This window comes from Lemur catta, chromosome 1 (genome assembly GCF_020740605.2).
Source record: "Lemur catta isolate mLemCat1 chromosome 1, mLemCat1.pri, whole genome shotgun sequence".
NCBI classification, from domain to species: Eukaryota; Metazoa; Chordata; class Mammalia; order Primates; family Lemuridae; genus Lemur; species Lemur catta.
In genome coordinates, this window is record NC_059128.1 from 66,060,649 (window position 1) to 66,084,635 (window position 23,987).

General features: G+C 43.0%; 2 protein-coding genes and 1 long non-coding RNA gene across 5 annotated transcripts in view; 2 read left to right on the plus strand and 1 right to left on the minus strand.

Annotated features, from left to right (window-relative positions):
* The window catches only part of SLC7A7 (solute carrier family 7 member 7), a 33,875-nt gene extending 27,550 nt beyond the window's left edge, over positions 1-6,325 (plus strand). For all 3 annotated transcript variants that reach the window (XM_045526037.1, XM_045526029.1, XM_045526046.1), the window contains 8 exons: positions 295-420; positions 1,269-1,413; positions 3,330-3,453; positions 3,715-3,818; positions 4,087-4,183; positions 5,044-5,193; positions 5,433-5,616; positions 5,824-6,325. In XM_045526037.1, coding sequence (XP_045381993.1) covers positions 295-420; positions 1,269-1,413; positions 3,330-3,453; positions 3,715-3,818; positions 4,087-4,183; positions 5,044-5,193; positions 5,433-5,616; positions 5,824-5,930 — 1,037 coding nt within the window. In that variant the 3' untranslated portion in view covers positions 5,931-6,325. The remainder of the gene's footprint in view (positions 1-294; positions 421-1,268; positions 1,414-3,329; positions 3,454-3,714; positions 3,819-4,086; positions 4,184-5,043; positions 5,194-5,432; positions 5,617-5,823) is intronic.
* Positions 6,326-7,308: 983 nt separating this feature from the next.
* On the minus strand, positions 7,309-13,241 carry OXA1L (OXA1L mitochondrial inner membrane protein). Its single transcript, XM_045526058.1, has 10 exons — positions 13,140-13,241; positions 12,506-12,667; positions 11,596-11,806; positions 9,511-9,654; positions 9,175-9,260; positions 8,822-8,986; positions 8,520-8,624; positions 8,246-8,408; positions 7,784-7,864; positions 7,309-7,700 (listed from the first exon to the last, which is right to left on the minus strand). Exons 1-10 carry the CDS (start codon positions 13,200-13,202, stop codon positions 7,573-7,575), a joined length of 1,308 nt encoding a protein of 435 aa, XP_045382014.1. The 5' UTR covers positions 13,203-13,241; the 3' UTR covers positions 7,309-7,572.
* Positions 13,186-23,987, plus strand: part of LOC123620639 — a 36,540-nt gene continuing 25,738 nt past the window's right edge. Inside the window, exon 1 of the long non-coding RNA XR_006728923.1 lies at positions 13,186-13,354. This is a non-coding gene — a long non-coding RNA (uncharacterized LOC123620639). The remainder of the gene's footprint in view (positions 13,355-23,987) is intronic.

Sequence of the window (23,987 nt, forward strand, 5' to 3'; positions counted from 1 at the left end):
ACTGCTGTGACTGGCAACTTGGGTGTACTTTTGTATGTAAGCAAATCTACAGTCACTTAGTTTTGTGTCTCCCAAATCAGGGGCTAGAGGTGGGGAGTGTGCTGGTGCTATGTACACAGTGCTCAGCAAGTGCCTTTGAATGACGATGGGAAGGACATTCTGGGGCAGAGGTTTCTAATGCAAAGCAGGTCAGAGGGTCTGACTTTGGCCAAAGGGTCTATCTTGGTGACTGGTACTGGAAAAATTGCTTGGAGTCTAAGGGTCAGTCACCAATCAGTATTATTTTTCTTTCAGGTCTCTTAACCTTCATTAACTGTGTCGGTGTCAAGTGGGGAACCGCGGTACAAGATATTTTCACCTATACTAAAGTATTGGCACTGATTGCGGTCATCATTGCAGGCATTGTTAGACTTGGCCAGGGTAAGAAATAATATTAATAGCAACTCACATACATTAAGCATTTTCTTTGAGGCATACTCCTCTAAGTGCTCTTTGTGCATCGTCTTATTTATTTCTCACAGTAACCTTACTTGGTAGGCACTATTATTATTACCATTTTATAGATGAGCAAACAGGCTACAGAATTAGGTATCTTGCCCAAGTCCCTAGTAATAAGTAGAGGAGCTAAAGTTTGTACCCAGGCAGACTGACCCCAAAGTCTGTCCTTTAACTTCTATGCCTGCTGCCTCCCAGAGGAGGCTGACCTTGGCAGAAGGGCTGATAGCCATGCCCTGGCAGTTGGCTTTGCAGATTGTTGAGCCCAGTGCTATGGCTCTGACTGTTCTGCCCTTGGGAGTGAGCAAAGTCAGAAATGAACTTCTTGTACCCACTTCTTTCCAGTCTCCAGGTTCAAATACCTACCCTACAACTACTCTGTTGACCTGGGCATACTGAGCCCTGCCCTCCTACGCTGTATCAGCCCTGTGTGGTGTTAGAAAGGGGGCGGGAGTCGGGCAGCCTGCAGGCAGAACAGAGCTGCATCATTGCCGTTCTCCAGCCCTTCTGCTCCATGGCGGTTTCTTATCCTAGAAAGCCATGTGGGTTCTTTCTGTCGAGATCCCCATCCACGCCACTCCCTGCATTCCAGACCATCTCTGTAGATGTCTCTCTCCTGTTCCCTTTTCCTTCACTGGTACCTTTGCTGCCAAGAGTATTCTAAGCCACTTACCTGCTGTAATTACCATTTTCTTCCACTCCTTTACTCGATCATCTTGAAGTTGGGGGAATGGGCCACTAATCCTCTGCCTTCCAATGTTCTTGGGTTCCAGGAGCTTCAACTCATTTTGAGGATTCCTTTAAGGATTCATCATTTGCAATTGGTGACATTGCCCTGGCACTGTACTCGGCTCTGTTCTCCTACTCGGGCTGGGACACTCTCAATTATGTCACTGAAGAGATCAAGAATCCTGAGAGGTAGGTACCTCACCATCAACTTTCCAAGGCAATGCTAGCCATCATTTAATGAGCTTCTGCTATGTGCCAGACAACTACCTAAGAGGTTGATTTTGTCAGCCCCATTTTAATAGATGGGAGGCTTTAAGCCCAGAGAAGTAGCTTGTGTGTGATCACAGTAACAGAGCTAAAATGTGAACTTTCTCATGTATGCTTTGTAAATTTGTTTTAAAAAGGCCTTTTCACATTTGTTCATTCATTCTTACATTAAATAAAGCAGGTTGGCCAAGCGCGGTGGCTCACGCCTGTAATCCTAGCACTCTGGGAGGCCAAGGCGGGAGGATTGTTTGAGCTCAGGAGTTCGAGACCAGCCTGAGCAAGAATGAGACCCTGTCTCTACTACAAAACAATAGAAAGAAATCATATGGACAGCTAAAAATACATATATAGAAAAAATTAGCCGGGCATGGTGGCACATGCCTGTAGTCCCAGCTACTCGGGAGGCTGAGGCAGGAGGATTGCTCGAGCCCAGAAGTTTGAGGTTGCTGTGACCAAGGCTGATGCCACGGCACTCACTCAAGCCCGGGCAGCAGGGCGAGACTCTGTCTCAAAATAAATAAATAAATAAATAAATAAAGCAGGTTATGTTATATACTTTTTAAAATAGATTTAAAATACTTGTGTATTTTTTAAAATAGATTTTTCCTGATAGATCTTTCACCTACCTTTATTCACACATATGTCCCCTTTATGACATAGACTTACAGAAACCTTCCTGTTTCCCCTTTGATCCCTTGTTTCCCAAATTCATACCGATATTGTGACATTGTTTCAGTCACTGAAATCCCACCATTGTTAATCTAAATCACCCTGTAATCATGCGGAGTGAAAAGAGCACTGGACAGGGAGTCAAAGGGCTGGAGTTTGTCTTTCCAGTGATTTGTCGGGTGACCTTGAGGGAGTTGTCCTACCATCTCTTTGCCTGCTTCCTTACCTGTAATTGAGGGGGTTGAATTATATGGTCTCCAGGGCCTTTCCTGGCTTTAAAATTCTATGATTCTGGGAACTAAAATTTGCCAGGGAGTGGAGTTTCTGTAAATTTTCAAGTCAAAAGAATAACAATTTTCTTACCAGTGTAAACAGCTTGAGAAACAAAGAGCATTCTTGGTATACACTAGAGTGTTGCAGCTATGGGAGCAGAGATTACAGAAGCAGGATCCAGGCTGGGTGGTGCTTCCACCTACCGGCCAGAAGCTGAATGACGCAAGAGTATTTGCCCTTCTCTTCTTTTGACAGTCTTACTGTCAAGGATATTTATAAAGATCGTGGCTGTATTGGGCTACGGGGACCTGGAAAGGTCTTTGCATCTTTCTTTTGGCCACCAGCTAGGATGCTCCCCAGGTTCTCAGACTGAGGAAGGGGTGGGTGGACATGTCTCCCCAGTTGCTTGTGCAGATACACACACTGCTGTTTGTACTGAAGACCTGTCTTATCCTCTGGAGATGTTAGATTTCACCATTTGCCTCCATAATTTCTTCTATTTCTCAAACTTGAGAGAAAATTTCCAATGTTGATTATCTTAGAGATGGAATCCTAACACCAAGGGACCTTTGGATGTAAAAAATAAAATAACTTCCCATCTTCCTGTGCTGATATTATGCTGTGACATAGTTCTTTGTTAATCCTTTTTCTTCTTTTTGTTTTGGACAGCCTTTTCAACTAAATTGATATTCCTTTCCCTTAATGCTCTTTAGTTCTTCAGAGTTCAGAGCTTCAGCCAATATCCTAGGCAACCTCAAAGACAAATGCACTGAGGAGATGCAGCAGGAGTCTCCAACCCTGGAAAGACTGGTGTGGCGGGCAGAGTCCAAGGACTAAAGGAGAGATTAGCAATGTGACTGTGGAACTAATGTGTCCTTTATTTTGCTTGGCTGTAGGAACCTGCCCCTCTCCATTGGCATTTCCATGCCCGTTGTCACCATCATCTACATCTTGACCAATGTGGCCTATTACACTGTGCTAGACATGAGGGACATCTTGGCCAGTGATGCTGTTGCTGTGGTAAAGGATTTTCCCTAGCAGGAGAAGGTTGAGGGTGTGTTGTGGGCTACTGGGTATATCCCAACTCTTCAAAATCTTAGAAAGGGGGTAGACAGCCTTCAAAGGAGTTCAATTAGGATGCAAGACTTGCAAAGAAGGTCCTATTACCCCCACTGTAGAAGAAGGGTTGGATTTCCAGTAGGGGGAACCTGGGGGCATGCCTGCCCATACCTTTCATCCCTTTTAGGTCCTGCTAATGACTCTTCCATTCCTTTCCTTTAGACTTTTGCAGACCAGATTTTTGGAATATTCAACTGGGTAATTCCGTTCATAGTTGCACTTTCCTGCTTTGGTGGCCTCAATGCCTCCATCTTGGCTGCTTCTAGGTAAGAGTGGCATCTTTTGCTGGGGCAGGGATAGTAGAACTTACAGGACCCATGGACTTTAATCACTGTGTTCTCCAAATGATACAACCTCTTTCTTGTTCTAATTAGCAGCCTCCAGTTCTCACTAATCTCAATACTCAACTCCATTCCATATTATTCAAATTCTTTTGAAGGAAGGGATGGCAGAGAGGGAGGGCCATGTGGCAGGTGAACCAGGCTGCACTGTGTCCCACAATTTTCTCAGCCTCTCCTATCTTACCTACCATAGGCTTTTCTTTGTGGGCTCAAGAGAAGGCCATCTCCCTGGTGTCATCTGCATGATCCATGTTAAGCAATTCACGCCAGTGCCTTCTCTGCTCTTCAATGTAAGTGATCTTAAGGATAAGACCAAAAAGTAGATTGGGGGGAAACTTTAGTAACAGTAAAGTGAATGTTCTGCCTTCCTAAATGCTTTAAAGGAAATTCTGATAGAAAAACTATTGGTAGAACAGAACACCCACTGTGGGCAAGGCACCGTGCTAACTGCTACAGAATCTAACTGCTGTAAGGAATGTATCCACCTGTTGTCTAAGATAAGGCATATAGTGCATGGATTACATTGTAACAATTGATTGCCATGACAAATAGTGAATGATACAGTATTTAAGAGAAGAAACAATTACTTCCATGGGTAGAGGGTGAATGAAGATATATTTCTTGGATGAATAGTGTGTTTTGAAGGTTAGAACTCAAATGGTAGAGATGGGATTTAGCATCAGAAAGTCCCATGGTAAAGTAGTGTGGGGTTGAGTACAAGTTGAGTATCCCTAACCCAAAATCTGAAACTTTTTTGAGTGTTGACCTGACACAAACGAAATGCTCATTGGAGCATTTTGGATTTTCAGATTAGGGATATTCAACCTGTAGTAGGAGGTAAGAGCTGGTAATGTAGGTTGGAGCTATTATGGGAAGGATCTTATGTAAGACTTTTGAGGGATTGTTTTGAGTTGTGCTTTGTAGACGATTAACTTGAAGAACGGGCTGAAAACCAGTTGAGAGGCTACTGACTTCCAGTAGAGAAAGAATGAGGGGGTACTGAAACTGGGGTGCTAAAGGGAGTGGGAACAGAAGAGGACCAGGAGACTGAGGACTTGACAGGGGATGGATTTGTCAGGGATGAAGGGAGTGAAAAGCACTTTGAGTAACAAAGGCTATGGGAAGAACTGACTTGGGCTCACACTTACAGGGTATCATGGCACTGATCTACTTGTGTGTGGAGGACATCTTCCAGCTCATTAACTACTACAGCTTCAGCTACTGGTTCTTTGTGGGGCTCTCTATTGTGGGTCAGCTTTATCTACGCTGGAAGGAGCCAGATCGACCTCGTCCCGTCAAGGTAACGCACCTTCATCCTACCTCTGCTCCATCTAGAACAGCTAGAGCTGCTGCTGTAGGGGATACTTACATGGCAGTTGATTCAGAAACCTTTGCCTAGCACTTGGTGGGGGCAGTGTTGGGATGAAAGGGATGGAAAGGAGGCTCAGGGCTCTGGTCTTTATGGGAGGTGGAGTTATTTTAGCTGTTAGCAATCCTGAGTTTATCTAATCCCCAATTGTATCTCCTCTGTGTCCTTAGCTCAGCCTTTTCTTCCCCATTATCTTCTGCCTCTGCACCATCTTCCTGGTGGCTGTTCCACTTTACAGTGATACCATCAACTCCCTCATCGGCATTGCCATTGCCCTCTCAGGCTTGCCCTTTTACTTCCTCATCATCAGAGTGCCAGAAAACAGACGGCCTCATTGCCTCAGAAAGATTGTGGGTAAGCCTGGGGTCCTTAAGTCAGCTCAGCTATTATACGGCTTGGTTGCTGCCTTTTCTGCAAATCTAGGCTCCCGAAACCTTTGCCCTTCCTGTTATTAACCCTTCAGCTTAACTGAACCACTCCCCTCAGACCCAGTCCCATTCAGTGCCAATTAAAACTCAGCTTTGACCTCTTCCCAGTTTCAACTCAAATTTTTCTTTGTAGCATCCACCACAGGGTACGTCCAGATTCTATGTATGTCAGTTGCTGCAGAAATGGATTTGGGCGGTGGAGGAGAAATGTCCAAGCAACGAAATCCCAAGTCTGACTAAGTACCATCTGGAATCCTGAGATGTGGAAAGCTGGGGCTTCTTGTCTCCTACTGGTTGGAGCTAAGGAAGTTGAAAAGGAAAGCTCACTTCTTTGGAAGCACCTGTCCAGAAGCCCAGTCTAGGCAGCTTCAACCTTTGAACTTACTTTTTGAGAGATGAAAAGTAATTTATTTGTTTTGCTACATATTATTCCAGACTTTTTAAAAGGAACGATAAAGCAGACTACGGTGGGAGCATGTCAGGTGTGGGCTTGTTCTTGTAGCACCTCTGGGTTTGCCTACCCAACTCCTCTTTTCCTTTGAAAGGCCCACAATGCTCCAAACTTCTCGTCTCCTTTAGAGAGACATAAAACTGTCACAGGTGCTGGACAACAATAAAAAGGTTATGTTGCTAAAGTTGGAATGGCTTAATTATATATAGTGTCTCCGAGAGTTTCCATTAGCCTAAAAACATCCAGAAAGACTAAAGATAATCTTATGCTTTAAAGTATCTTAGTATTTCTTCCCTCTAAAGCTAGCTGCTAAAGGCTGATAAAACCAATTTCTACACAAAGGCAGACAAGAGTACTGAATCTGCTGCAGTAAAATGTTTGCCTGCTATGTAAAGATGACATGAATTTTCATTCTTAAGCATCACTAAGAATTTGAGTACTTTTTTTTTTTTGAGACAGTCTCACTCTGTTGCCCGGGCTAGAGTGCCGTGGCGTCAGCCTAGCTCTCAGCAACCTCAAACTCCTGGGCTAAAGCAATCCTTCTGCCTCAGCCTCCCAAGTAGCTGGGACTACAGGCATGTGCCACCATGCCCAGCTAATTTTTTCTGTATATATTTTTAGTTGTCCCTATAATTTCTTTCTATTTTTAGTAGAGACAGGGTCTCACTCTTGCTCAGGCTGGTCTCGAACTCCTGAGTTCGAACAATCCACCCGCCTCAGCCTCCCAAGTAGCTGAGACTACAGGCATGTGCTACCATGCCTGACTAATTTTTTCTGTATATATTTTTAGTTGTCCATATAATTTCTTTCTATTTTTAGTAGAGACGGGGTCTCGCTCTTGCTCAGGCTGGTCTCGAACTCCTGAGTTCGAACGATCCACCTGCCTCAGCCTTCCAGAGTGCTAGGATTACAGGGGTGAGCCACCGCGCCCGGCCACATTTACTTGTTGAAGGACATTTTATAGGTTATCTTAGGATAAAGAAAAGTGGTTATTGTATTTAGATACAATCTCAACTTATCAGTTATACCTCTATGACTGCAAAGCAAATGTGGATGGAACAACTCATGTATGCATTGGAGGTTTAGGCTCTTAATGCCAGGTTAAAGCAGTAAGATACTTCCTAAGACCACTGTCCAGCAAGAGCAATCATGACACACTCTATATACTTCAGTTTTATGAAGCACACATCCACTTCCCTGTTTAATAAGTATCAGGAATCAGCATGTTTACCCAGGTTTACTAACTCTGTGCATGGGAAGATCAGTTGGCTCCCCAGTGCTCTCTTATACATGTGGGTTTAAGACTGTGTTGTGGACTCCATTCTTAAAATGAACATCTCTGTGTGCCACAGTTCCATAGTGTCAAGTCTTGTTTTCAGGATGAGTCTTTGAAGAGACAGACTTCTTGCCATAAGGAGCAGGAAATATAAATCAGCCAAGCGTGTCACGCCAGGGCTGCTTTGACTTTGGTTTGTCGCTGTTCCTGTTAGGGGTGTCGGGAGGGGGATTCTTTCCATGCTGTAGCAGAGGGTTGTGAGCAAAGGTCTGTCGTAAGGGGCCTGATGGAAGAAGAGAAAACTTCTCAATAAACAAAGGAAAGGAAGAAAGAAAAGACAGAATTCAGCCTGAAAGGATTATTTACCCCTGGCTGCAAGCTCCAAGTGATTCTGCATGCGTTGCTCACGCTCTCTTAGCTTATGTGTCATTTCAGCATTCTTCCAGCCTGTGTAAATAAGAGCAAGACAGTTGGCCCCATCCCTATTTTTACTTTTAATTTTTTGAGACAGGGTCTTGCTCTGTCACCTGAGCTAGAGTGCAGTGGTGTCATCACAGCTCACAGCAACCTCAAACTGTTGGGTTCAAGTGATCCTCCTGCCTCAGCCTCCTGAGTAGCTAGGACTACAGGCATGTGCCACAACGCCTGGCTAATAATTTTCTATTTTTACTAGAGATGGGGTCCCGAACTCCTGAGCTCAAGCAATCCTCCCACCCCGGCTTCCCAGAGTGCTAGGATTAGAGGTGTGAGCCACCTTGCCCAGTCATCATCCCTATTTTTAGACACCTTCCCCCGGTCCTGTTTCAGAGGATGAGCCCGAGCCCTTACCTCTTTTGAAGCTCTTTATGAAGCCTTCCTGTGGTACTAATTTGTCAGGGTCATGTACAACACGCGGGGGGATTTTAAGTATGGTGCGTACAGCTGGTATCCGCAGGCAGGCCACTTGGCACAGGGAAAACATATTGGAGGAGAGCCAATACATAAACACTGCCTGGGTGAGAATACAGAGATGGTATTCAGAAGCTGCATCCCTGGTCAGCTGGCTAGCAGGTGGCCAGGCTACATGGAAGGCCTTGGAACCAGGCCTTAAGCTGTTACCTACCGAGGGGAAATGGATGGTTATGGGCAAGACTGCCAGGGGCATCACTCTGATCACATTTCTCATCCACCGAAGGTCAGAACTTTGCACACCTGTCTCAGCACCTAGCTGCCAAAAACAGGGGGTAAGTGGTAGACATAGGAAAAAAGTAGTGAAAATACGTCAATTTTAGTGACTCCGTCTCTTATCTCTTACCCAACAACTCTCTTTCTTGAGGGAGTAAAGGATGACCATTCTGCACAACTACTTTACCCTCCACTCCCAATTCACTTTATGGGCCTGGCACTTGGCCAACCTGGGCTTACCTCAAGGACACCCCACATTGTAGCAGTGACTACCAGTGGTAACATGTAGGTGGGATCAGATACTGTGAGATCCTGGAACCACCAGAGGCCCCCAGTCTGCAGGCTGGGCACAGGAAGGTTGGCCATCTCTCTCAAAGCAATGAAGAAGGAGATGAAGATGGGGGCCTATTACATAAGATAAACACCGTCAGCATGCTTTACCAGAGGGGACATTTTCATAACTCCATTATTAACAGCCATGTATAATAAATATCACCACTATCTGCTTTTTTGGGAGTCTAGGCCATGGGAAACACAGAAGAAGAAATTTAATGGGTTCAGGATGAAATAAGAAGGGAAATGTTTTTGCTCACCTGAGTCAGAGGTAGAATGAGAGGTTTAAAGAGTTTGATACCATGCTTTTTCTGGTAAAGTGTCATCTCTGAGGAGGCCCTGTAAACTGTGGGGTAAGGGGAAATTAATGGTTGGGCTACAAGTTATGTCAAACACCCATCCTCACCACCTGGCCCATGACATTTCTAATTGACCCTGGCCAATCCCTGGAAGCATTAGGCCCAAGAAGCATATAATATAAATCTTTAGAGTTTGCCCAACTGCAACTCCTGATTTAGGTTGTTCCTTCCCTTATCAGAATGTCAGCAAAAGTGCAAATGTGGTCCTCTCCCACGCTCATCCTGCAACTGACTCACACTCAGCATGGTCTCCTGCCAACTTGGCCTCTCTGATTCGAGTGGAAAACTTCTGGATCTCTGGCAAGTGGTTGTGGATCTTGGCTGCCTCTCGCTGGCCCTTCACAATGAGAGGAAAAACCAGGCAGCGGGCAAGGACTGTACCTGGAAAACACAAACTAGGATTGGAGTGAAATTAAAGCAGTTCTGCAGCCAGAAGGTAGAAGGTTGAAGGCATTAAGGTCCTTACTGAAAGGGTCTCTCTTATTTCAGCCTTTTGCACACTATGACTCATGCCCAAGGGGCCCAGAAGTAAGGTCGAGGTCTAACTTAGTTCCTTCAAGGCCCAGTTCTCTGCTCTGGCATCACAAAAGCCTAACATTAACTTCTCTAAGCAGATGATCAGGAATCCTCTTTGTTTCCTTGAACAAAAAGGTGATAGAGCACTTTTCCAGGTCAATGGCTTCTAAACTTTTCTATGATCAAAAACAATAAATCAGCCAGGCACAGTGGTACACGCCTGTAATCTTAGCCCTCTGGGAGGCCAAGGCAGGAGGATCACTTGAGGTCAGGAATTCAAGACCAGCCTGAGCAAGAGTGAGACCCGTTTCTACTAAAATAAATAAATAAATAAATAAATAAATAAATAAAGAAAGAAAGAAAGAAAGAAAAAAAATTAGCAGGGCAACTAAAAATAGAAACAAAACAAAAATTAGCCAGGTGTGGTTGTGAGCGCCTGTAGTCCAGCTACTTGGGAGGCTGAGGCAGGATGACTGCTTGAGCCCAGGAGTTTGAGGTTGCTGTAAGCTATGCTGATGTCACAGCACTCACTCTAGCCCAGGCAACAGAGCAAGACTCTGTCTCAAAAACAAACAAACAAACAAGACAAATAAATCAAGCTATCCTGAGTAAAGGAAAAGCTTAGTTATAGGATTGTTTATGCTCCGGCTTTCATCTTGTTCAGAAAGAGGCATCTCTGTAGAACTCTGGGGCTCCTAGGAATGAAGTTGGAAAACCACTATTCTAGAAATCCCTGGAGTTGGAAGTACTCTGGTGGGTTGCTGCTTTAGCTCCTTTCTATTTCTTTTCTTACACTTCATTATTTCCTGATCATCCCAACTAATATTCAGTTTGTGGTTATCTATAGATATACAAATGGGTCTGGGCTGAGAAGGCTTGAGTGGAAGATACAGGCTTAGGCTTTATCAATATTATGATGGATGACGTGGAGTGGAAAGAGAAGGGAGCTAAGGATGAAATCCAGAATGCAGCACTGAAGGGGTAGGTAGAGTATTGGGTAATGGAGATGGGAAAGGGTGATCAGAAAGACTGGAAGAAAATCAGGTAAGACTGTCACAAAAGCCAAGAGATGGATTTCAAGGTCTAGAGTGTCTAATGCAGAAAAGTCATGTATGATAAGAAAAGTGGAATTAGCAATGATGTCACTGGCAGTTAGAATGAGGTGATATTTGTAAAAGCCAGATTGCTGAGGGTCAAAGAGTAAATGGAAAGAAGCAGGCTCACTGAATGCAGAACACAGCCATCCAAGGAAGACAAAACAGGGTAGTAGGTAAAAGGGAACTTACGAAGAAGGAAAAAAATTTTCTCCCAAGTAACATGTGCGTATGTTTGAGCATGTTTATACATTCAAGGAGCAAGACATTGAAGACAAAGGAGGGAAGAGATACCTGATGGAGCAGGGTGTAGGAAGAAATGGAATTCAAAGCATAGTTTTAGCATTTACAAGATTACTGTGAGCAGCTTCCCAATTTGGGGGTTTAAGTGCCTGATCTAACCTACTTTCCTAAACCAGGGCAGCTTCACTGCTGTTAATAAGGTCCCCTTACTTCAATCCCATGTTCACATTCAAATGTATGTGCTTCTTGAATCCCATATGACCTAGTGGTTTTATAATGCTCTTTGGGAAATATAAGTAGAGTGTACCTAGCTTTCTGTCATGAGTCTCTAGCCCTCATTTGAATCATCTGCTTTTCTGATCCCTAAACTCCTGCAACCATTTCCTCAATCCATTCTCAGAACTGCCGTCTTTTAGGTTCTATCCCTAAGTCCCCATTTCCTCTGTTGTCCAGAGTATATTCCCCTTACATGCAGCAATGGCCCCCCACCAAGGTAGGCCCAGGTCAACATGCATAAATTCCAGTAAGTTCTGGATCAGTCCCACTGGGGTGTAGGATCCCAGCCCCAGTTCAGTGAAGCTCTGTTCTGCAGCAGCTTGGACTACGTCTGCAGTCTCTCCAGAAGCCACCTCAGGTACGGCTGTGGGTGAGGGAGCTGCAGGAACAGGAGGGGCCTGAACCTGCGTAAAAGGAAGCTCTGTGTTATATTCAATAGGGGGAACATTTAGAAAGTGAGGCCCCCGTATGATAACCAGTACTGAGCTCTGTTCTCTTTACCTTTTGTTACCCAGGTTAACCTACAGTGTCCACAGAATTCAAGCTTAAAAAGGACATCTTATATTTTTGTCACTAGGCAGGAACAGAAGTCACTTAGAGCAAGATTTCATGGTTTCTTTTCATGTTGGGATCATTTCTTGTATTACTGTCTCCCAGACTTCAGCCATTTGAATATCAGTATCATGATTTTTGCCAATATTGAAACTATTAAAACTTTTCTTTAAAACAACTCAGTTTTTAAGACCCCCCCCAACTTACTTGATCTTCTCCTAAAAAATAGTATCCACAAAATCATGTATTTGATAATTCAAGTTATAATTTTGCTAATACATGCAAACCCAGAGTCACATCTCACATCACCATCAGTGGCTTGCCACCGCTCTGGCAAACAGCGCCTTGAATACAACATAAATCTCTCCCCTTGTACTTTCAACCATTTATTTCCCCAGTGAACTGAAAATACATCCTAAGCAGAGATGCTAACACTTTGGACAGCTGTATGGAGTGTAGACAAGAACTCTGCTCCATATTCTCTCTCCTCCCAAACAAAACAAAATAAAAAGAAACCGACCCAGAAACACCACTCCTAACGTTGCTCTTACCTGGGCTTCTGCAAACGAGATGGCAGAGGTACTGAGGCAGCGGGGGCCGGGAGCTGCGAGAAGGACATAGTGCAGGCGACCGCAGCACGGATGGGCTGGGAACACGAGCCCCGCGGTCAGCGGTTTCCGGGGCCATTGCGAGGGCCCTGCGACGCTGTGGAACTGAGTGGGTGAAAGGACGGTGGAGCCCCTTTAGTGGGAGCAGAAGTCCCAGCGTGCGGACACGGGGCATTCGCTCCCCAAGAATCAGGCAGCCCAGCTACCTCACGTAAGGGCACTGTGGCTTTCTGTGCACGGATGGCTGGCGCGCGACTGCAGGCCTGGTGCGAGCAGAGCTCGAGTCCCGGTCCCCCGCATCTCAGTTATCGCAGACCCACACGCGGCCCAGAGGACTAGGCTGAGGTTTCCTCAGCAGGGGCGAACCAATCCCCTTGAACGGACAACTAAACGAGGTCAACCAGTCCGGGACGCCCGGGACAAAATCCTCCCGCGTCCTCACGCGACCCGAGGTCATGACACTCACGTCCCGGTGCGCAGGTCAGCGTCTGCTCATGACCGCAGCACAAGCTGTTCCTGAGCACGGGTCACGGGGTCAGGGCAGTATCCCCGCGCTCAGACCCCGGGGCATTCTTACCTGACGCTGGAGCCGTAGCAGGTGCAGAAGCTCCCGGCGCCCGCACATCAGGCCCATCGCCATTTTGCCCGGAAGAGGATTTGTGTTCGCGCATGCGCACTCAGAACCGCAACCCCGCGGGAGGAGGCCCTTTTGGAAGTGGGCCTGAAGCCAGAGCTGTCGCCGCCCATCAGGTGGCAAACGAGAGTGGAGCTTGGTGGCCATATTTGAAGTGGGTAAGAAGACTCAAAGCGCCTCGTTACCAAGGTAGCGCGGAGGGTGTTTTCGGGAGATAGAAAGGAGGTTGGAGAGCCACGGTAGCTATCATCGTTAGTGACGGCGTAAACCTGGAGAATTTTCCTCCGTCCTCTAAAGCTGCGGTTGGCCTCTGATTTGTTGGGTTAAAAATAGCCTCAAGACAGTCTTCGCTGTGCTTGGCTAGGATTTTTCCTTCCTAATGATGTTCTATTCTTACTGCTAGATAACATTGTGATTGCAGAGCCAATGTAATTTGAGAGTAGTTTAGAGTCTGACATTAACGAAGGGAAGGCAGCTTCTGGGAAATATTTTCTTCTCAAATAAAAAGAAAAAGCTTCAAAAGGAGACTCCACCTTTCCATTTTCTCTTCTTTAAGTGGGGTTGTGTGAGTACTGTGACCATGAGGAGACAAGTCCAAAGATAAAAAGCTAACATGCTAAAGATGGTTGAATGGAAAGATAGAAAAAACGTGAATACTTGCTGTCATTGAGCTGCTGTGCCAAGCTTGGAACCATCTATTTCTAGACTTTGTTGTGTAAGGTGATTCAAGGTCTTTATTGTCTAATTTGTAAGTCTCTGCTGCTTGGGTGTTCTGTTTCTTGAAGCTGAAAGCACTCTTTTTTTTTTTTTTTTTTGAGACAGAGTGTCGCTTTATTGCCCTGGCTAGAGTGAGTGCGGTGGCATCAGCCTAGCTCACAGCAACCTCAAACTCCTGGGCTCAAGCGATCCTCCTGCCTCAGCCTCCCGAGTAGCTGGGACTACAGGCATGCGCCACCATGCCTGGCTAATTTTTTCTATATATATTTTTAGTTGGCCAGATAATTTCTTTCTATTTTTAGTAGAGACGGGGTCTCGCTCTTGCTCAGGCTGGTCTCGAACTCCTGACCTCGAGCGATCCGCCCACCTCGGCCTCCCAGAGTGCTAGGATTACAGGCGTGAGCCACCGCGCCCGGCCTGAAAGCATTCTTAAAGACATATAAGTTGAAGTTCCTGTTCTCCAAGGAAAAAAATTACTGCTTGAAAGCGTAGACATTGATTATATTTCAACCCTTACAAAATCTCTTAACGTACAGAGTTCTTTCTGAACAACAAAGTATAGTCCGAGAAAGATACGATACCCTGAAATATACCCTGAAATGATTTCAGTCACTGCTAACTTGGGATGGTTATGAATGTGCCTGACAGAAATGTGCCTCCTAAAAATAGGAGGCAAAGAAATATACAGATTTAGTAATAATTAGCGGTATAACCTAACACTGGAATATATTGGATGCTATTGTAAACATTGATAGATTTTTTGATATGTAAACATCTATTTTAAACATTTATTGATTTTTTAAAAGATGTTACTTTAAAATTTTAAAGTTTTAAAAAAACAGATTACTTAAAAAATCAATACAGTTAGAGGTGATGACAAATGTAAAGCTACAGAACACTTGGTGTGGGGGGAAGGGGTTTATGTTATGGCAGACTGTTACTTTGGAGGTCCCAAATGATGCCTCCCAGTATTTGCACCCTTGGGAGTTCTCCCCTTTTCAATCTGGGCTGACCCCATGACCTGCTTTAATCAATACTATGCGTTGGAAGTGATGCTGTGCCAGTTCTGGGCCTATGCCTCAAGAAGTTAAGGTCTCACACCTTCTGCTTTTGCATTCAAGAGAAAGTCAGCTGCTGTGTGAGAAGTTTGACTTCTCAGACTTAAATGCTGTGAAAAGCCCAACCTAACCATATGGAGGGCTGCTGAAGTCTGGGGTAACAGCCTCAGTTGAACCCCCAGCCAATAGCACCAACTTGCCAGCCATTTGAAGAAGGCCATTTTAGAAGGGGATTCTTCAGCCAATTGGAGCCATCCCAGGTAACTTGATACGGAACAAAAAGGCTGCTTCTTCCCAGCCCTGCCCAAGTTGCAAAACTATAAGCAAATAAATAAATAAAATGATTGTGGTTTTAAGCCACTAAGTTTTTGTAGTGCCTTGTTGTGCAGCATTAGGTAGCTGAAATGTACTAGCATACCTCAGAGATATTGCAAGTTTGGTTCCAGACTGTCACAGTAAAGCAAATATCGCCATAAAGTGAGTCACACAAAGTTTTTGGTTTCCCAGTGCATATAAAAGTTATGTTTACCCTATACATCAGTCTATTAAGTGTGTAATAGCATTGTGTCAAAATGTACATACTTTTTTTTTTTTTTTGAGACAGAGTCTCACTCTGTTGCCTGGGCTAGAGTGCCGTGGCATCAGCCTAGCTCACAGCAACCTCAAACTCCTAGGCTCAAGCAATCCTACTGCCTTACCCTCCCCAGTAGCTGGGACTACAGGCATGCACCACCATGCCTGGCTAATTTTTTCTATATATATTTTTAGTAGTGCAGCTAATTGCTTTGTATTTTTTTTAGTAGAGATGGGGTCTCGCTCTTGCTCAGGCTAGTCTCGAACTCCTGAGCTCAAGCAATCCTTCCACCTCAGCCTCGCGGAGTGCTAGGATTACAGGTGTGAACCACCGTGCCTGGCCTCTTTTATTTTTTTACCTCCTAAGATTCGCACATCCTAGGCACATTAGTTTTTTAAAGTGAGTGGCTTGCTTTCACTTAGCAAAGGGCAGAGGATCATAAATTAAGAACATCATGACTTTGGTGGTTAAAAATAGTAGTTGGTGTGACTTCATTGTGTTTGCAAGGAATGTGTACGTGTGTGCATGCATGTGTGTATTTTTAGGTGGGCTTGGGGAGTGGAGAGGTACATAAAAACGATACAGAGCTACAGGTTTCCTTTTTTCAGAAGGAGAAGAGGGAGAGAGCAAGAAATAGCAGATAGTTACACTGAACTCATTTTTTTCTTCCTTTATCAATGAATGAATGCCAAGTGAAAGAGGTCAGGCAGTCAGCCAGCAAGAATATTTTTTTCTATTATAGTCTTCAATCTGCAGAGGTTAAGGCAACTGTAATCTCTAAGGGGAGCAGCCTGTGCAACCACCCTGGGAACACAGAACCTATGATAATTGGTACTGCCAGAGGAACCTACAGACTTCGCAGTTCAGGCTTGCCTTGGAGTGTGGGAGAATTTCTGTTTATTGAAATTTATAGTTCTTCATATGCCAGAAAATATTGAGGCTGATACCCTAGGGAATAGGGGCTAAGTTAAAGTTTATCTGATAGACTTTTCCTTTAATAACATTTTTTTGGAAGATACAATTTACACAACATACAATTCACCTCTTTAAAGCGTATAATTTAATGGTTTTTAGTATATTTACAGAATTGTGCAACAGTCACCACAATCGATTTTAGAATATTTTCTATCTGCTACATGTTTTCAGTCTCATTTATATTTTAGAATAGATAACCTGGAAATCACTAGTGCTTGATATTTTAAAACCACAGCCTAAATGTAAACATTTTTAAAAAGTTTATCACTGCATGAAAAGTAAATAGACTTCTTTTTCTGGTTGTGGTGGAACAGACTTACTCCAAAACAATAGGACAAAATATATGAAACAACTGTTTTTAGATATTTCATGACAGACAGTGCAGGACTATGATCCTTGAGAGAAGGGAAACAAAGTTAGCTTTATGACTGCTCTAGCTTTCTTCCTAGAGGCACTTTCTTAACCACGGTATAGGGAAGGGGAATCCAAGCACAGTACAGTGGTCTTGCTGAATTGAGAAGACAGAGATCACAGTTTGGAGAAGCTGGGACAGCTGGAGTTCTAGAGATGGGGAACCTAGGTAGAAAAAAAGTTCCAGAAATTTGCATGGTGTCCCCTTGAGTATTTAGTTGAATACTAAGCTGTACATGGATAGGGTGAAACTGTAAAAGGGCAGACAAGGGACTATCAAAGAGTGTAAGCTGATCAATTACTAATGTTCACAGAGGGTTGAGAGAGAATCAATTCCAATCAGTAAGGAAGAGAGACAGTTTTGAACACCTGGGGCATTAAGTAGAGACCCCAGAAGGGTTATGTCTTAGTATTAGGGCTAAATTAGCCTTATGACAAAGACTACACTATACCCACTGTAACAAAGCTTAAAAATAAGCCTTGAGGGATCAAGCTGGTCTGCTCATAAGTGCCAAATTAAAATTGGACACTCTTTATTTATTTATTTTTTTGAGGCAGAGTCTCGCTCTGTTGCCCGGGCTAGAGTGAGTGCCCTGGCGTCAGCCTAGCTCACAGCAACCTCAAACTCCTGGGCTCAAGCCATACTCCTGCCTCAGCCTCCCGAGTAGTTGGGACTACAGGCATGCGCCACCATGCCCAGCTAATTTTTTCTATATATATATTTAGTTGGCCAGATAATTTCTTTCTATTTTTAGTAGAGATGGGGTCTCGCTCTTCCTCAGGCTGGTCTCGAACTCCTGACCTCGAGCAATCCACCCGACTCGGCCTCCCATGGTGCTAGGATTACAGGGTTGAGCCACCATGCCCGGCCCTTTTGTATATATTCTATAGTTATTTTCTTTATGCTTATCATTGGGATTACATATAACATCCTAATATTATAACAATCTAGTTTGCATTGATACTAATTTTCCTTCAGTTGCATGCAAAAACTCTACTCCTATACAGCTCTATTCCTCCCCACTTTGTTATTGGTGCCACAAATTAATATTTATATGTTATCTGCCCAATAATAGATTTTAATTATTTTTATGCATTTGTGTTTTAAATCCTGTAGAAAATAATAAGTGGAGTTATAAACCAAAATTACAATAATACTGGCTTTTGTATTTGCTCATGTATTTACCTTTACTAGAGATCTTTATATCTTCATAGGTCTTTGAATTACTGCCTAGTGTCCTTTAATTTCAATCTGAAGGACTTCCTTTAGCACTTTTTGTAGGGCAGGTCTAGTGGTAATGATTCCTTCAGATTTTGTTTATCTGGGAATGTCTTAATTCTCCCTCATTTTTGAAGGACAGTTTTGCCAGATATAGAATTCTTTGTTTATAGGTTTTTTTTTCTTTAAGCACTTTAAATATATCATCTCACTGTCATCTAGCCTTCATGGTTGCTGCTGAGAAAATGGCTGATAATCTTATTGGGCCTCCGTTATATATATGATGAGCTGCTTCTCTTTTGTTGCTTTCAAGATTCTCTTTTTCTCTCAACAGTTTTGATTATAATGTGTCTTAGCGTGAGCCTCTTTGGATTTATTCTACTTGGAGTTCATTGAGGTCCTTGAATTTGTAGATTAGTGCCTTTTAGGAAATTTTCAGCCATTATTTCTTCAATGAATCTTTCTGTCCCCTTGTCTATATTTTCTTTGGGACTCCCATAATGCATATGTTGGTCCACTTGATGGTGTCCTACAAGTCCCTTAGGCTCTGTCTACTTTTCTTCATTCTTTTTTCTTTTTTCTTTCTGCTCCTCAGATTTGAAAATTTCAATTGTCCTATTTTCCAGTTCACTGATTCTTTCTTCTATCTGCTCAGATCTGCTTTTTAGCTCCTCTAGTGAATTTTTCATTTCAGTTAATATCTTTCAGCTTCAGAATTTCTGTTTAGTTCCTTTTTACAATTTTATCTCTTTGTTGATATTCCAATTTTGTTCATATATCATTTTCCTGGTTTCCTTTAGTTCTGTGAGCATATTTAATACAATTGTTTTAACATCTTTGTCTAGTAAGTCTGATGTCTGGTCTTCCTCAGAAATGATTTCAATTAATTTTGTTTCTCTGAATGTGCCATGTTTTCCTGTTTCTTTATATGTCTTGTGATTTTTTGTTGTTGTTGTTGTTGAAAAATGAGCATTTGAAAAAACAGCTAATTCCCCCAGTCTTTGCAGATTGGCTCTATACAGGTACAGTCCTTCAACACTGAGCTAGACTTGCTTTGAGCCTAGGGTTCATCCTGAGGTTCAGGCTTATGGTTTTCTTAGGGCTTTTCTGAGCAAGTGTCTTTCCTGGGCATGTGTGTGGGTGAGCACAGGTGTGCAGGTGAGCAAGAAGGTCAGGAATTCAAGACCAGCCTGAAAAAGAGTGAGACCCCATCTCTACTAAAAATAGAAGAATTAGCTGGGCGTCATGGTGCATGCCTATAGTCCCAGCTACTTGGAAGGCTGAGGCAGGAGGATCAGTTGAGCCCAGGAGTATGAGGTTGCTGTGAGTGAGGCTCATGCTATGGCACTCAAGCCAGGGCAACAGAGTGAGATGCTATCTCAAAAAAAAATGTAGAAAGAAAATTGCATGGCATTCCAGGTAGAATGAACAATGAAGCAAAGCAATACTGCCTTTTGCAAAAATATGCAGTTTATTTGGAGGACTCTGAGTCTGCATTTCACTGTTTATTACATCATGTCTGTACATGAAAAGCCTATGTGTAATTTTCTGTCATCTTTAATTATGAATGGATGATTTCTCCCAATGCAGAATGCTGTTTGTGCTTACTCAGGCAATCTTTAAAAAGATGTAGTCTCTAGGAATTTGTTAATTTAAGAAGCAGAACTAGCTATGTTATCATTAAATAATTCCTGCCACATTGCCATGTAAAAGGTCATTCATTCATTCAGTGTTCATTTATTCCATAAAATATTTGTTGAATGTCTGTTATAAACCTGGCACTGTTCTAGGCAATAGAGATACACGTAAGTCAATATTTATCCCTCATGGGGCCTATATTCTTAAATTATATTTAATATCAATCATCCTGAGAAACCACTCTGTAATGAGCAAAAAACCACTTTGGGTACAGAGTATGATACCAGCAGTTCTATTTAGTTTTCTTTTTAAACAGATACATATTTATATTATACAAAAATATTGGTCTTCCATGATTTTTCTTTTGTTAATTTTTCAGCACTGTGTTAAACACTGGGGTAAAAAAAAAGCCTCAGAGGAATTTATAGTCTAGATATGGAGAAAATACATACACATGACATGATTAAAGTACTTTTAAGGAGAGTATATAATGAAGTTTGAGATAACAAAATACAGGCTGACTGTGAGAGCAAAATTAACATGGGCTACAACAGGCAGGGGAAATTTATGACAGAGGAGAGTGGGTGAGATTTTGGTTGGTGCTTCCAGGCAGAGGGGCACACAGCAGGCATGGAAGTGTAGATGGGTGTGGTTTGTGGAGGATGCTCTGGAGACCGGCCGGCAATAAAGTGTAACCTGTAATTCCTTTATAAAGACTCTAAGAAATTCATCACAATCATATTCATCAATGTCCATTACACTGTTATTTAAAATGATGAAAATTGGAAACAACCTATATTTTAAACAATAGAAAAATAAAAATGACTGAGGATGCATTCATTCAATAGAACAATATGCATCCATTTCAGAACATATTTTTGATAGCAAGGTGGCAAAATTGTTCATTATTTAGTAAAAATGTTCATAATTATGTAAAAGAAGCAGACTATAAAACTATAAGTACATTGTGATGGTAATTTTGTGAAAAAAATGCGTATCTTAGAAAAAAACCTGGAAGAAAATACACCACACATTTTATGATGGTTCTCTCTTGTTGATGGAATTGTAGGTGATTTTTATTTCCATCTTTATATTTTTCTTTGATTTAAACATTTCTTGTAATAACTATATGTTTTGTTTATACTCCTAGATACTATTTGTATTAGTTTGCTGGGGCTGCCATAACAAAATACCATGTACTGGGTAGCGTAAATAGCAGAAATTTATTTTCTCACGGTTCTGGGGGCTAGAAGTCCATGATCAACGTATTAGTAGGCTTGGTTGCTTCCAAGGCCTGACTCCTTGGCTTGAAGATGGCCACCTTCTCACTGCATCTTCACAGGATTATCCTGTCTGCACATTTCTGATGACTCTTGGTGTGTCCAAATTTCCTCTCCTTACAAGGACACCAGTCATATTGGATTAGGATTCACCCTGAAAAAGCCCCAAATACCTCATTTTAACTTAATCACCTCTTTAAAGACTTTATCTCCAAATATAGTCATATTTCTCAGGTACCGGCCATTAGGACTTCAGCATATGAATTTTGAGGACACACACAATTCAACCTATATATTATTTTTAAAAGTAATTTGTATGTTATTGGCAATATAGACACAAAAAATGGGGCAAGTCTCATTTGAGTAGAAAGATATATGGTGGATAGCGATAGGAGAAGAGTGAAATAGCAGCAATGATAACTTAATTATTGGTTGTTCACTGTGTGCTGGGTATTGTGCTAAGTTATATTCACTATCTCACTAAATCATTGACTCAAACGTTAATTTAATATGGCATCAGGTCTGGGAAAATGTTGAATCATGACACATTGTGGACTTTGGGTTTTTTTATGTAGACATGAGGAATAATTTGAAGGCAGGATATTGACACAAGGAAGGATATTTTAGAATGATTAGTCTGGTAACAGAATGGAAAAAAGTCTGCTCCATCCCAGGGGTCATTATACTGCAAAGGGCGAGAGAGTAAATATTTTGGTCCATATGGTCTCTGTTCCAACTACTGAACTCTGTCATTGCAATGTGAAAGCAGTGACAGGCAATATGTAAATGGCTGTGCATGGCAGTGTTCAAATAAAACGCTATGTACCAGAAGAATTGTAATGTTCCCAACACAAAGAAACAATACATGTTTAAAGTGATGGATATCCTAATTACACTGATTTGATTATTACATATTGTATACAGGTATCAAAATGTCACAACCATGTATAGCTATTATATGTCAATAAAAAACCCATTATGTACAAGAATAGGTGATGGGCTAGATCTAGCCCATTGGCCATAGTTTGGTGACCCCTGGACTGGACTATATAGAAGGGACAGTAGCAGATAGAAACTGGAGGTCCGACACCAGTTAGGAAGAGAATATGGCAATAATTCATATCTGCAGCGAGAGGGCCTGAATTAAGCTGGGCCAGTGTGATGGAAATGGAGATATATTGGAGACCTTTTAGGGGAAAAACTCTGCAGACTAGATGGCTGATTGGATGTGGGACTTGAATTTGACAAAGCTGAAGATATTGGGGATTTGGCCGGGTGCGGTGGCTCATGCCTGTAATCCTAGCACTCTGGGAGGCCGAGGAGGGTGGATTGTTTGAGCTCAGGAGTTCAAGACCAGCCTGAGCAAGAGCAGGACCTCGTCTCTACTAAAAATAGAAAGAAATTATATGGACAACTAAGAACATATATACAAAAAATTAGCTGGGCATGGTGACACATGCCTGTAGTCCCAGCTACTCGGGAGGCTGAGGCAGGAGGATTGCTTGAGCCCAGGAGTTTGAGGTTGCTGTGAGTGAAGCTCACGCCACGGCACTCTAGCCTGGGCAAAAAAAAAAAAAAAAAAAAAGTAAGATATCGGGGATTCTGAGTGGGGAAGTTGGGAAAATGGTGGTGCCACTGACATATATAGATAAATTCATGAAATAGTCATTTGCCTGGTTGCTCTCAGATCCTTTTCTGCTCTTACCCTCTCTGTCCTGTATCACATGGAACTACATTTCCCAGGTTCTCTTGCCCCTTGGCTTCTGGACAGGTTCTGGCAATGGAAGTCACTAGCAGAAGACTATAGAGAGGGAGGACAGAGGATCCAGGATCTCTCCCGTTTTCTCTGCAGCTGCATTTCCTTCCTCTTGGCCCGGCAGCCTTTCTCTCCATGATCCCAGTTCCCTCTGTGCAGACTTTGCTGTGATTCTAGTGCCTTCTGATGCCCTTTGATTCTGGGCTCTAGTAACTCCACTGACTCCCCTTGTCCCTCCAGCCTAGAGGGCTGTAGCAGCTGCCTGCTGTTGCCAATTTCCAGATTCCTTCATTGTGCCCTATTTGGCATCTTAGTTCTTCTATTACCCATGTACGAATTCCTTATAGTAAAATCCCTCTGAAATTCTTAGAGTGGTTTCTGTTTCCTGGCTGCACCCTATCTAATATAGTTCAGAAGCTGTGTCAGTTATTAAGTTACTGTCTGTTAGCTCCAAACCCCACTGCTTTGTGACTCTGGGGCTTGTATCCCACAAACTGCTTTTCTGCCTCACCAGCTGGCTCCCTGTTCAACTCTGCCAGTGAGGGTTGCCAGAGGGGGACTGGAAGGCTGGTGGAGGGAGAGGTGAATTCCCATCTAATTGCATTTCCTGCGAGCAGCATCTGAACAGGGCTTCTTCACCCAGCGGTGCTTCTCCTAGCAGGAGCTGCATCCAGTTTTCAATTTTCCCAACACATGCAGAACCAGTTTTATCACACCCCCTCAGAGACAGCAGCACCAGCTGGCTGGGTGCTCTCTCCTCAGATGTCTGAGTTTCAGTAAGCTTCCCAGTTCTAATAACCCTACCCTCTTCCCTTTGTCCACAGCCTTAGGGGTGGTAGCTTTCTGCAAATTGCTACCTCTGTGGTCCTTTAGAGCAGGGGTCCCCAACCTATGGTGAGTTGTATAATTATTTCATTATATATATTACAATACAATAATAATAGAAATAAAGTGCACAATAAATGTAATGTACTTGAATCATCCCCAAACCATCCTCTCGCTCCCTGGTCCATGGAAAAATTGTCTGCCATGAAATGGTCCCTGGTGCCAAAAAGGTTGGAGACCACTGCTTTAGAGTTCTCTTTTTATCCTTTCAGTTACCTGGTTAACAATTTTATACCTACTTAACAATCCTTTATATTCAATTCTCTCCATCCAAATAA

Coding starts and splice junctions, on each gene's coding strand:
- OXA1L (XM_045526058.1), bottom strand. CDS start 13,202: ATGGCGATGGGCCTGATGTGCGGGCGCCGGGAGCTTCTGCACCTGCTA. Junction 11,807..12,505: donor TCTCGTTTGCAGAAGCCCAG/GTAAGAGCAACG, acceptor CCTTTTACGCAG/GTTCAGGCCCCTCCTGTTCC. Junction 7,865..8,245: donor CATAAAGAGCTTCAAAAGAG/GTAAGGGCTCGG, acceptor TTATTTACACAG/GCTGGAAGAATGCTGAAATG.